Below are 14,526 nucleotides of genomic sequence, written 5' to 3' on the forward strand. Positions count from 1 at the left end.
TTTCCCTACTATTACGGCCCTGGTTCAAGTCCTTTCCTCCTACCAGTACTACTGCAAAGAGCAATGACTGAGCTCACTGAGCTCCCCACATCACCATACATTCTATAAATAATTATTGAGTATCTCCTATATGCTAGACACTATTAGTGGCATTGAGAACTGAACAAGTTTGACAAAAATCCTTGTCCTCACAGAGCTTACATTCTCATGGAAACTTGTCCTTCTAATCTATTCTCTATAAATAAGTGGTCCTCCAACGCAGTTCTGGGGCCAACAGCATCAGCATCACCTGAGAACTTGTTAGGCATACTAATTCTCAGGCTCCACCCCAGAACTACTGAATCAGCAGCTCTGGGGGTGAAGCCAGAAATCTGTTTTAAGAACCTGTCTAGGTTATTCTGATACACTCTAAAGTACCATTGCTTTAAAGTCTAAACCAATGCTTTCAAACTGCAGACTGCAACCCTTTAATAGGCAGTTAAAAGTCAATTCGAATTTTTCTTGTAAATGCAATCAAATAAAATGTCAGACTGTACCCTATCAAGTCAGACTCTGTGAAACACAAGTCTAAAAATCTGCATTTTTAACCATCAATCCAGAAAATTCTCACTCTAAAAATCAAGCTCCTTAATGGAATACAGGTTACCTATCTAACTGCTACTATAACTTGCTCTGTCTTCTAATGATGCCTAACTACTTGCAGTTCCCTGAATATAGCATACATAACTCATCTGAACCTCATAATTCCCACAACAGGGCAAATGTCAGTTACACGGCCTCAAAGAAATACTTCACTGCCTGTATACCTTAATTATTTTAAGTTTAATATTCACTAAATCTAACTTTATATGTGTAAGGTACTTTTTATTAATTTTTTACTTTTCAATTACAGTTGACATGCAATATTATATTAGTTTCAGGAGTACAACACAGTGGTTAGACATTTATATAATTTATGAAGTGATCCCCCTGAGTAGTCTAGTACCTGTCTGGCACTATACAGTTATTAAAGTATCATTGACTATATTCCCTATGCTGTACTTTACATCCCCATGACTAATTTGTCCTACCAATTTGTACTTCCACCCATCCTCTCAAACCCCTCCCATCTGGCAACCATCAAAATGCTCTGAGTTTGTTTTATTTTGTTCTTTAGATTCCACATGTAAGTGAAATCATGCGGCATTTGTCTTTGTCTGACTTACTCTACTCAGCACAATATACCCTCTATGTACATCCATGTTGCACATGGCAAGATTTCATTCTCTTTTATGACTAAGTAATATTCCACCATACATATATGAGTCATAAAAGAGAATGAAAGAGGTCACACGGTCACACACACACACACACACACACACAATCACCTCTTTATTCATTCATCCATTGGTAGACACCCAGGTTGCCTCCGTATCTTGCCTAATGCTGCAGTGAACATATGGATGCACAAGTCCTTTCATAGTAGTAGTTTCGGTTTATTCGGATAAATACTCAGAAGTGGGATTACTGGGTCCTTCTTTGTCTTTCATTATAGCCTTTGTTTTAAAGCCTATTTTGCCTGGTTTAGTATTGCTACCCTGGTTTCTATTGTTTCCATTTTAATGAAATACTTTCCGTTCCTTTACATTGTCTGTGTCTTTCAATCTGAAGTCTCTGATAGACAGCATATGTAAGGGTCTTGTTTTCTTATCCATTCAGCCACCCTATCTTTTGATTAGAGAATTTAATCCGCTTACATTTAAAGTACTTATTGATAGATATGTAGTTATTGCAATTTTATTATTCATGTTTTTCTTTTTTTTCTTCTTCTTCTTAAAGAAATCCCTCTACCATTTCTTGTAATACTGGTTTGGTGGTAATGAACTACTTCAGCTTTTTCTTGCTTGAGAAGCTCTTTATCTGTCCTTCAATTTTAAGTGATAGCTATGCTGGGTAATCTTGGTTGTAGGCCCTCACTTTTCATCACATTTAATATTTCATGCCAATTCCTTCTGGCCTGTAAAGTTTATGTGGAGAAATCAGCTGACAGTCTTATAGGAGCTCCCTTGTATGTAACTGCTTTTCTCTTGTTGCTTTTAAGATTCTATCTTTAAACTTTGGCATTTTAATTATGTGTCTTGGTGAGGGCCTCTTTGAGTTCATCTTATTTGGGACTCTGTGCTTCCTGGGCTTGTATGTCTATTTCCTTTGCCAGATTAAGGAAGTTTTCTGTCATTATTTCTCCAAATAGGTTATCAATTCCTTGCTCTCACTCTTCTCTTTCTGGTACCCCTATGATGCAAATATTGGTATACTTGATGTTGTACTACAAGCCCCTTAAACTATCCTCATTTTTTTGAATTCTTTTCTCTTGCTGTTCTGATTGGGTGTTTTCTGCTACCTTCTCTTCCAAATCACTGATTTTATCTACTGCTTCACCTAATCTATTGTTGATTCCATTTAATGTATTCTGTATTTTAGTTATTATAGTCTTCATTTCTGACTGGTTCTTTTATGTCTTCTATCTCCATTTTTGTGTTTCCTATCTCTTTACTCAATTTCTGAGATGACTGAGGATCCTTATAACCTGCATCTGATAGATTGCTTGTCTCCATTTTGTTTAGTTCTTTTTCTGGAACTTTGTTCTGGTCTTCCATTCAGGACGTTTGTCTTCCCATTTTGGCTGCTGTCCTGTGTTTGATTCTATGTATTAAGCAGGGCTGCTGCTATGTCTCCCAGTTTTAGTAGGTGTCCTGTGGGATCCAATGGCACAGTCTCCCTCGTCACCTGAGCCAGATGCTCCAGCTGTGCCTGTGTGGGTTGTGTGACTCCCTGTTGTAGTTGAGCCTTCGTTACTGTTGGCACATCAATGGGAGGGGCTAACCTTCAGGCTGATTGGTTATGGGAACTGGCCATGGCCTCAGTAGAGAAGCTGTTATACAGGGGTGACCCTATGAAGCAGGATTCGCTTTAGTATATAGCTCTGGTACTTGCCGAGTGTGCCCTTTGGGTGCGGTTTGTGGAGGTGTTTGGGTGGTGCTCTGGTATGGTCTGATTCGGGCCACCAGGTGTATTGGTTCTAAGGCCTATTGGGATATTGGGAAGGGCTCTGTTGCAGGCCAAAGTCAGCAGCTGCCTGTGTCCTGCCCAGGGCCACTTAATGTGAGCTACAAAGTGATCTACAGTTGTTTGCCACATGTGCTTAGCTTGGAGGTGCCTGGGAGAGGCTAAACTGTCAACTGAGGTCAGCCGCCTCTAGCCGCCTGGACTTAGCAAGAGGTCCAGGGCATGCTGAGGCCAGATGCTTGTTTGAAGTTTGTGAACCTTTGAGAGAAATTTTAGGAAAGTTCACAACATAAGCCAAGACAGGCTGTTTGTATGCCAGTGGAAGCAGCTTAGTTGGGCCTATAAATTAGGTGGAGCAGGGTTTCAGGGAATCAGCAAGGTGGGGAGAATGGTGTTAGCCAGGTCGATGGAGATTCAGACATGATGTCCACCTGTATCACCAGGCTGAGTGTGGGATGGCCAAACAAAGGAACGATGGCTTCTGCTAGCACTTCTGTCTGGGAGAAAGCTGCCCCTCCCACTCCTGCCCTGAAGCCAGACAATTCAGTTCCTCCCCATGTCCCTGGCACCTTCTGAGCTGCTGTCCCAGCACTGCAGCTCAGAGCAAGTAAGTCCATCAGCGAATAAGTCTGTGCGTGGGCTCCTTAAGAAGAATGCCTAGGACCCCAGCTACCCTCCATCTCGCTCAGTCACAATCTCTGCTGGTTTTCACATCTAAAAGCTGTGGGGACTTCTCTTCCCAACACTGGAACCTTGGGCTGGGATCCCTAGCTTTTCAGGGGGAAATTTCTGCATCCAAGATATCCCTCCCAATTTTTACTGCCACACTTGGGTGTGGGAACAGCCTGTTCCATGTCTCCAACATTCCCACCAATCTTAATGTGGTTTCTTCTGTATATACTTAGTTACGAGACTTCTGGTCACCTAGATCTCAGGTGATTCTCAATGACAGTTCTATAGTTTAGTTATAATTTTGATATAGTCATGGGAGGAGGCAAGTACGCATTTACCTACTCTGCCATCTTGATCAGAAGCCCAGGTATATTTCTTTCTGCTAAAAATAAGTGTTCTACTTTCCACACTAACTCTACCATTTCTATTAAAGAACCCCTGCAGGACAGAGATTACTATGTCTTATTCGGGAGCTAACAAAATCACCAAGAATTTACCAGACATTTAATATTAATTCAAAGAAAGTAAGAGAAAACAAACTGGTGTTTTCTAGAATAGAGTTTCTCTAGAAGATGCTACTGACATTTTGGGTAGGACAATTCTTTATTGTATAGGACAGAATCACAGGAAGTTTACGGAAAATGCATTCTTGGTTCTAGCATACTAAATGTCAAAGGTGGTCACTAGTCATTATGATAAGCAAACATACCCCCACACATTTTCAACTGCTTTGCGGGGAGGCAAGGGAAAGGGACATTGGAATAGTCCATTGAGAATCTATATTTATTAAGCACCGAATACTTTTCTAGGTAATGTGAAAAATATAAAAATAGTACCATACAAATAGCTTATAATTTCAAATAATGTAAAGTTCAAATTAGCTGAATGTTTTCAATGCCCCTCCCACTCCTGCCCTGAAGCCAGACAATTCAGTTCCTCCCCATGTCCCTGGCACCTTCTGAGCTGCTGTCCCAGCACTGCAGCTCAGAGCAAGTAAGTCCATCAGCGAATAAGTCTGTGCGTGGGCTCCTTAAGAAGAATGCCTAGGACCCCAGCTACCCTCCATCTCGCTCAGTCACAATCTCTGCTGGTTTTCACATCTAAAAGCTGTGGGGACTTCTCTTCCCAACACTGGAACCTTGGGCTGGGATCCCTAGCTTTTCAGGGGGAAATTTCTGCATCCAAGATATCCCTCCCAATTTTTACTGCCACACTTGGGTGTGGGAACAGCCTGTTCCATGTCTCCAACATTCCCACCAATCTTAATGTGGTTTCTTCTGTATATACTTAGTTACGAGACTTCTGGTCACCTAGATCTCAGGTGATTCTCAATGACAGTTCTATAGTTTAGTTATAATTTTGATATAGTCATGGGAGGAGGCAAGTACGCATTTACCTACTCTGCCATCTTGATCAGAAGCCCAGGTATATTTCTTTCTGCTAAAAATAAGTGTTCTACTTTCCACACTAACTCTACCATTTCTATTAAAGAACCCCTGCAGGACAGAGATTACTATGTCTTATTCGGGAGCTAACAAAATCACCAAGAATTTACCAGACATTTAATATTAATTCAAAGAAAGTAAGAGAAAACAAACTGGTGTTTTCTAGAATAGAGTTTCTCTAGAAGATGCTACTGACATTTTGGGTAGGACAATTCTTTATTGTATAGGACAGAATCACAGGAAGTTTACGGAAAATGCATTCTTGGTTCTAGCATACTAAATGTCAAAGGTGGTCACTAGTCATTATGATAAGCAAACATACCCCCACACATTTTCAACTGCTTTGCGGGGAGGCAAGGGAAAGGGACATTGGAATAGTCCATTGAGAATCTATATTTATTAAGCACCGAATACTTTTCTAGGTAATGTGAAAAATATAAAAATAGTACCATACAAATAGCTTATAATTTCAAATAATGTAAAGTTCAAATTAGCTGAATGTTTTCAATTTCATTTTTTATCAAAATGTTCTATTTGTTAAATATTCGCTATTTAAAATAGACACTGTAATACCATTTAGGCAACTGTAATCATATAATACTACTACAGACAACCAAGAATACTAAATTGTTATTTTGCTTAGAAAATAGTAAAAACCCTTTTTCTCGTTTTTATAGTATTCTTTTCCCCCAACACAGTAGGTATTGTTTCTTGAACAATTTTTGCCAGGTCTCTGAAATCAAACTCAAAGAAAATTCATTTTCTGTTCAGATGTGCATCTGCATATCATAGTAACTAGATTACAGTGCACTCTGTAAACACTTTACATGTACAGACTCAATTTTCACACACACAAAAAACAATCCTGTAAGATAGGCATGGCATTATTATCTCCTTTTTGCAGAAAAAGAACCCAAGGAACAAGAAGCTAGGTAACTTATCCAACATCACCAACTAATAGCACACAAAACTGGGACATAATACAGGCAGTCTCACTCCAGTGTATGCAGTCAGGGCCACACCCTGAGAGTGAAGAGTGAATGTCCTTTAAATTTTGTACCCTAAGCACCTTGCTTGCCTCACCATAATCCCAACTATGGTCCAAGTTTCTGCTTTCTAATTTCTAGAAATTCTGAAAGATTCTCCTTATTTCACAAAACATCTAGCTCCTGGATAAAACATAAGAGAACTGCATTTCTGGACTCTTTAGAAATTGTTTGGGACAAAGGTTTCCCCAAGAGCAAATGAAGCAAAATAATAGATTATTATTCAACTTATGGTCCAAGTACTTATATATATTTAGGGTGAATTTAGAATAGTGGTTCTCAGTTGGGGGTGGTTTTGTGGTCCCCCCCCCCCACAGGGACATTTGGCAATGTCTAGAAACATTTTTGGTTGTTAGAATTGAAGGGTGCTACTGGCATCTAGTGGGCAGAGGCTAGTTATGCAAACAACCTACAATAGATAGGACAACACTCTACAGCAAAGAATTAACAGATCCAAAATATCAGTAGTGCCAAGGCTAAGAAACCTGATCTAGAGGCAGATAAGCTGAGTTTCAGATTTGTCTCCAATTGAGAAGACAATTCTTCTCACTTTGTTTCACTGAGAAAAGAGGCTGTGTTTTTCATCTCCCATAGTACTTGCTATTTGGATATGGGTAGGACTGACAGTCTAGAAATCAGGATAATTTTTAATATTCACTTTAAAGGGGAAATCTAGACTGTCATTCCCACTAGTATAATAGTCACTCATCAATCCAAATACAATTCACATTCAAGTACTGATTTACTAAAAATCAAGACTTTGTTTTATGTTTTTGTCTATCTCTCATAGTTCATACAATAAAGTAAGCCCATGTTTCAAGAGATAACCTAATCACTGCCCTTCCTGTATTAGCTAGATAAACTTCAAATTACATGCACTCTCATTACTCATCTTCATTCATAACCTAATTCACTATTGTATCCTTCACAGCCATACGGAAACTTTTGATTAAGTTTGTGAAATGGCCAAAAAAGGGGTACACGGGGTTAGGGCTAATGAAAAAGTCTTTCATAAACCATAAAATATAAAATTAATGTTTTTATTAACCAGAATGTCTAATCCACAAAGTACAGTACAGTAGCCACTAGCCATACATGGCAATTTAAATTAATTATAATAAAAATTCGCTTCAGTTCCACTAACCATATTTCCGGTGCTTAAATAGCCACATATGTCTACCATACTGGAGAGCACAGATAAAGAATATTTCCAACGCCATAGAAAGTTTTATTAGTAGTGCTGGTTGTCAAAATGTTAAAACTAGGGCACATTCTGGAAATCCTACTGAGATCCTAAAGAAATTTAGTGCAAAGAATTAAAATAACAAACTTATTTTAGTATAACAGTTTTATTTTTAATCCAGTTATAACCCAGTATAGATGAGCATGCCCCATTTAAAAATCAACATGTTAAAAGACTTTGTTTGATTAAATTCTGGAGTCACATTTGTTATTAACCAGTTAAATTAAATATTTACTGAATGCCAACCACATATGACAGGCACTGTGGTAGAAGCTAGGGATTCCAATTTGAATTAGGCACAATTTTTTTCATTAAAAACTAACTATTAAACAAAAAAATCAGTGTATAACCTATAAAACATAAATGTTACTTACATGTAATATGTATTACATGTATATTTTTATGTATATTTAAATATGCATATTTAAATATGTATTACATGTTACTTACACGTAATATGTATTACTTGTATATTTTTATGTACATATAAATATGTATATTTAAATATGTATTACATGTATGTTTTTATGTATATTTATGTATACTTTTATGCATACTTAAAAAGTCAAATGTAGTAAAAATGCAAGTGGAGCTATTTGGTCTCAAAGACAGTTCATTCATTTTTGGAGAGAATGCCTTGATTCTACTGGGACTAGTAGGAAAAATCAATTCCCCAGACTTTGTGAAAAGCAAGAGTATATAACAAACCATCTGGATTGACCATTAGTTTGACCTAGGGTAAATTAAAGTCTCTGGGACTGATTTTTAACACCTAAAAGTTTTGTGCCTTCACACAACAAAAACCATTTAAGTGTGTAAAATATTCACTCCACCTACATGAAGGAATCAAAATAAGCTTATTCTATTCTTATTCATTTCCCCAAGATACTTTATGCTGTTTGAGCAGTTTATATCGTTCTTCTTCCAACTCACATCTCAGAGTTGACATTCTTTCACTTGTATTTTTCGATCCCTACTCTTCAGTGTTAGTAACAATTACATTTCTGTCAAGGTAAATAAATATATCATCTCACTTAAGCCTACATATTTTTCCTTCCTTACATGGGCAGGTCCTTACTCAAAACTCTACAGAAGTTACTCACCGATGCCTAAACATTCTAAGATCACCACAATAAAGGTGAGATTTGTTTATAAATAATAAGTTGCTAAATTACAGCCTCCATACTTCCACTGAACGGATAAATAAAACAAAATGTTCCTTAGAATTAACTGTGATAACTTATGTGATAACTTATTTGTACACAGTTCTAAAGGAGCTCAATACCCAATTTCTAAGCCAGCAGTTTTAAAACTTTTTGGTCTCAGGATCCTTTATCACTTTCAAAAAAATTACTGAAGATGTCAAAGAGCTTTTATGAAATTATAACTAAGATTTTTAAAAAATATTTACTAATTCATTTAAAAATGTTTTCATTACATGTTAACATAAATATTTTTAATGAAAATAACCATATGTGCCAAATAAAATTTAATGAGAAATGGCTTAAATGAAAATAGCTGGAGTCTCCTATTTGCTTCTGCATTCATGCTGTCATTCTGGTTGAAGTATATGAAGAAAATTTGCCTTCCCACAGCTAAATAGTTGGGAAAGGAAAAAGTATTTTAAGTGATGGTTTCTTAAAAGTTAGTTGCAATGCAGAATCTGAAACTATATACCAATAACACCCTCTTAGATTAAAATCAACTTATCTTTCACTTGAAGGGATTCTACAATATCGTGCATTAGTCATTTGGAAAATATGAGCTTGGTAAATTATGTAGATATTGCAAATGTTAATACATTTCATTATAGAATACCAAACAACTGTATTTCTTAATATCAACTCTGATCTCATCTCAACCCTTAAGTAAACATCCTTTTTACTATTCAGTGCATCAAAACAGGAAGCAAAGCTCTCAAAGCTCTCAAGAAAAGCTCTTGGTCACTTTTTTCACGGGACATGACTTTTACTGAAAATGTAACAAACTGTAATTATTCAGACTTGGGCATCTGGTCGACCACATGGATCACCTAAAAGAGCCTGTGGGAAGTCCAAGAGGTCCATGGACCATACTTTAAGAACCACTGCCCTGAACAATAAGGCAAAAATATACTATAATTTCATGAGTCACTACACCACCAAGAAAACACAAATGCTACATGAAAATATCTAAATATTTCTGCTAAAATCCAAGGAAATCCAAAAGACAGAAAATCTGCTCCCCAAAAAAATATACAAGATAAACCTCACATTTGGTCCATATAAAGTATCAGACTCAAGAACATGAATTTTTTTTACCAAGCACTTATTCAATCTCTAAAACATAAACACATTTTAGAATATAAGTACATTAAGACCATAAAAAAGGAAGAAAAAATACTTATAGGTATGTCAAGTAATTAGACTGTAAATGTAGAATGTTAACTATCCATTAATAACAGCTAATCCTATTGCCAGGCACTGCGATAAGCACTTTATATGGTTATTACATTTAATCCTCAAAACAAACCCACAAGTACTACTAATTCCCACCTTACATACAAGGAAACTGAAATAAGTAGTTTACCTAAGGTTAGAGAAAGAATGGCTGATGGTAGAGTTGAGATTTAAAACCAACACCCTCCAAAAAAACCAAAAAACAAAAAAACCAGCACCATTCACTTGACTACACTGCCTCCCGCAACAAAGTCAAATGTTATTCCCATGGAAACATTATAGCTAAAGAGAATGTTTAAAACAAAGTGTGTGTGGGGGCGGGGTGGGGGGGGACTCACAGTTTTTAGTTCCATCAGAACTTGTTCATCCACTCCATCATCCAGAAAGATGTCTCTCACATCATTAATAACATCTTCAATCACAGATCTGTATAATTTAGGCTTTAAATGAAAAATAAAAAGATGATGAAAATGACATTTTTCACATATTAAAATATGTAACACATTTTTACAAATTCAAAACAAACTCAATAGTATTTTTTTAACTATCTAAAACTTATTTTAGAAGATATAACTTGAAAGATAGTTACATCTTAGTAAACATCATTTGCCTTAGACTGCACTATTTGATGACTGCATATTATAAGTTTTAAGCCTTTAAACCAATTCACATATACAAGGTCCTTATGCATACAAGGGCCATGCAATTTCCAGTTACAATTTCCTGTTGTCAAAACACCTAATGTGATCATATAATACCTTTACGGAATAGTATGTTTGATTCCTATTATTCCTTATATGGTTTAATCCCTATTTTATCTCGTAACATTGCCACAATGTCTTAGACTTTAGGGAACCTTATGTACTACAGTCATTTCTCTGGATATAATCGGAACCCAGTAACTATTCGAATTTTAAAAATTACCTAACTTCTGTTTTCATTACCCAGTCTGTTATCTTTGTTATCCCTTTGAACTATTTACATACCTACAAGAAGAGACCTAAAAATTCCAGAACAAGGCACACTGATCTTTCTTAGATTTCTCTCCTACTACTGCTCAGCTGATGCTATGAAAGGAATCATAAACTTTGATGTTTATGTTTTTAATTATTACTTTTATTGTTGGTATTACTTGAGGGTGTAGGGGGAAGCTGACTCCTAGAAGGTTGCCAAAAGGATGAGAATAGATATGAAAATACTTTGAAAAGTATAATGTACAGTAGTCTCCCCCCAACTCCTCTGCCGTGGGATTACTGACATTCCACCACCTCCAGTGGACGCCTGAAGCCGATTAGTACTAATCCCAAATGATTAATTTATAAATTAGGTACAGTAAGAGGTTAACAATAATAAAATAATTACAATATACTGTAATAGAAGTTATGTGAATGTGGTCTCAGTGTCTCTCTCAAACATTTAATTTTTGAAAAATTTTCCAAAATATCCCACCCACAAATTTAATGCCTTTTCCATACTCGCTAAGTATTTATCATGCTTAGTGTCCGTAACTTATACAGTCTGATGAGGTATGACAGCAAACAAAACTAGCAGGAATTCCTTTTTCCTCCTCCACAATTTCAGGCATAGATGTGCTCTTACCACAGATCTTAGCAACCTTGGCACACGATTTTTTTTTTTCCATCTTTTTTCTTTCCTTATTAAGTGGAGAACTTCACTTTTTCACTTAAAGGAAGCACTTTATCGCTTCTTTCTGGCATATCCAAATTGCCAGCAGCAGTACTCTTGCCCTTTGGGGCATAAGTAAAATAAGTGTCACTTGAACACAAGCACTGATACTATCGCAGTTGACATAACGGGCAAAGAGTGTATGCAGCATGGATACTGGACAAAGGGATTATTCATGTCTCTGCAGTGCAGAGTGGCGGGAGATTTCAAATTTATGAATTATTTCTGGAATTTTCAATTTAATAGTTTCAGATCTCAGTAGACCACACGTAACTGAAAGTACAGATGGCGGTGGGGCTACTGTATTTTTTAAAAACCAAAAATTGGGAAACAATAATTTATCCAACCCACATCCTATTTTTAATATGTTAGACAAAAGGAAGTTTACATGTCAGAGTGATAAAACTGGAGCTGCCTCATTATAAATCCTATCCACACAGAGTTAAGATTAACTGTCTTTTTTTAATGCTTTGTCATTATTTGTGTTCCATATCTTGCTTAAGGTAAATGTTGCTGGTTACCCAATAAAACCAAAGATTTGCTCTCAGAAGCAAAACTGAAAAAGAAATAAATGTTTCATTAGCATCACTGTCAGTAATACTGTTATCGCAGGGGAATCCTCTAAGAAAATGTGTCCCTGCCTACCAAAAATACAAATAATAAGTTCCTCCTTACAATATTAAGAACTATTTTTTCCTTTTCATTACAACCAGAAAAACAATTCATACATCTGGGTTCTCATCTTTGCTGTTCCATTAACTTGCTCTTTTATTTTGCCATATCTGTCTCTGTGAACTTCAACTTACTCATGTGTAAAAATGTGCATCTCTACAGGGCCTCCTTATTTTAACATTGATTCTATATTTAAGGAAAGCATATCTACGAGCACCCCCTTACCTATAGTGCTTTAACTACTGAATTACAAAAGTACATTTATAAAGTAATTACTCCTTAAAGCATTATAAAGCAGCAGCATAACTTTAAACTGGTAGTATTTTTTCAAGATATATAGTTTTCATCAAAGTAAATGTTTTCAGTCCCCCCCAAAAATCCTATGCTGAGATCCAGACATAGATATATATGTGTTTTCTTTAGACACTCCCTATTTAATGAATCAAATTTTAAGATTTTGCTTTTGTGCCTTAATTAAGCCACAATTTGACCATTTAATGGATTCATAAGCACTAGAGTTGAAGGAAAATGTGTACTCTTCATGAACCATACGCCTAAAGAATAATTGAGCAGAACCATTCATAAATTGAAAAGCCCTCAAAATACTGATGTTTTTAAAAGTATGAGTACACAGGCACTTTTTGAAATAAGCAATTTCCAAATTATTATTTAAAATGCTAAACTTACTTGAGTTGAAGTTTTTTGCCTTTTATGAAATACAAAGCAATTTAGGAGGTTTGACCTGGTTTTCAAAATAGAGATTATTTTCAAACTTAAAAACTGGTAAAATAAAAGGCCACAGTGGCACTACCTAATGTTTAATTAGAAGGTTCCTTTCAAAAGTTAGTCCCCTGGTGCAATATTAGAAAATTGAATTTCTACATTGCATATCATATCGATACCCAATACAATAAAAATATCGTCTACTTAGAATAATTTTTTTAAATCCACTAAGTCTCCTCACTCTCATTACTCACAATTCCCATATCCATAAATGTACTGTGGACAAAAGGTCCTACACTGAAGCTTTAGTCACTTATCTATTTCTTTGAAAAGCTTCGTGTCATTGATACTTATTAAAAGCAAACATGATGAAATACTAGGAGCTATATTTCTAATATTATCTCCTGAATACTTGATGAATACTTGTAGAAGGCATTTTTTTTTTAATTCCCTCAGTGCATACATCTATTAATACAAGAACGATTAGACATGAGCTAAAATTCTCTTTAAAAACAAAAATTAATAGAATATAAACAAGGGACAGCAATTCTGTTTTCCCCTAACAAGGATGGCAATCCCAGCTGCTGCATCAAAACAAAAACTAGGGACTCTGAAAGCAGCCTCGGCTGGGTGCGAAATTACAGTATAAGGAAAAGACCTAGAAATAAACTGAGCTCGGCACGCGCCTGCCTCTCGCCTAGGGAGCACGAACCTCCCAGCCCCGCTCTCAGCAGCGCTCACTATTTAAAGCCGGATCTGGTGTTTAAATGGAGAGGTGGTGACGTAGGCCTGAAAAGCACCTTCCCATCCTGGCAGAGTCTATATTAGAGAGCGGCAATGGCTCTATATAAACAGGGCAGCCAAAGGGAGGAGGACCACAAGCTCAGGGACTGAAAAGCAGGGTAAGCGGCCGCAGCCATGATGGATCGACCCGAGTCGCCAACGGTACGGAGTCGGGCGGCCGCGGGCTTTTCTGCGGCTTTTGGGACCGGGCAAAAACGTGTTTTATTGTCACAATAAAAATAATAGAGTGGGGTGGACTAGTGATCACATTGCGTTGGTGACTGAAAAGGTTATTTATGTGACTGCTTTTTGCAAACCTACGTGATCGCAAGTAACCAAAAAGGGACAAATGGGGAAGAAGTAGGCAAATTTCAAGGCGAAAGCAGGGGCACTTTGACCACTGTAGGCTTTTTTTTTTTGTTTGCTTTGGTGCTTTTGCTAGTCGAAGATACGATGGGGGTTTTGCTTCCCCTTCGCCATTTTACCGATTCGGAAGGAACCGAGATAAGTGCTTTTCAACCTTCGTCCTCTTTTTTAACATAAAATGGCCCCAGTGAAGGCTCCCTAAAGCACAACCGCCAGAAACACCCAAAGTAACCCCCAAAGTAGCCAAGAGCCTTCCACTGCATTAAAGTAGATCACGGTGGACTTGGGGATTCGCCCAATTCCCCAGGCGCGGTTTTTGTTCTGAGACTGCTCGGGGAGCGCTTCTCCAGCCAGCGCGGCCGGGCCCACTTCGGGGGCAAGCGGCGGCTCCCCTCCCGCCCGCCCTC

The 14,526-nt window shown here is 37.1% G+C and overlaps 1 protein-coding gene and 1 long non-coding RNA gene across 4 annotated transcripts in view; one reads left to right on the top strand and one right to left on the bottom strand.

Moving 5' to 3' along the window:
* Positions 1–14,526, bottom strand: part of GTF2A1 (general transcription factor IIA subunit 1) — a 46,204-nt gene that overhangs the window by 30,939 nt on the left and 739 nt on the right. The window contains exon 2 of the mRNA XM_006925499.3: positions 10,228–10,329. Coding sequence (XP_006925561.1) covers positions 10,228–10,329 — 102 coding nt within the window. The remainder of the gene's footprint in view (positions 1–10,227; positions 10,330–14,526) is intronic.
* The window catches only part of LOC112473647, a 91,398-nt gene continuing 87,375 nt past the window's right edge, over positions 10,504–14,526 (top strand). For all 3 annotated transcript variants that reach the window (XR_003044092.1, XR_003044091.1, XR_003044093.1), the window contains exon 1: positions 10,504–13,915. This is a non-coding gene — a long non-coding RNA (uncharacterized LOC112473647). The remainder of the gene's footprint in view (positions 13,916–14,526) is intronic.

Source organism: Pteropus alecto, unplaced genomic scaffold, assembly GCF_000325575.1.
Source record: "Pteropus alecto unplaced genomic scaffold, ASM32557v1 scaffold8, whole genome shotgun sequence".
In the NCBI taxonomy this organism is placed as follows: domain Eukaryota; kingdom Metazoa; phylum Chordata; class Mammalia; order Chiroptera; family Pteropodidae; genus Pteropus; species Pteropus alecto.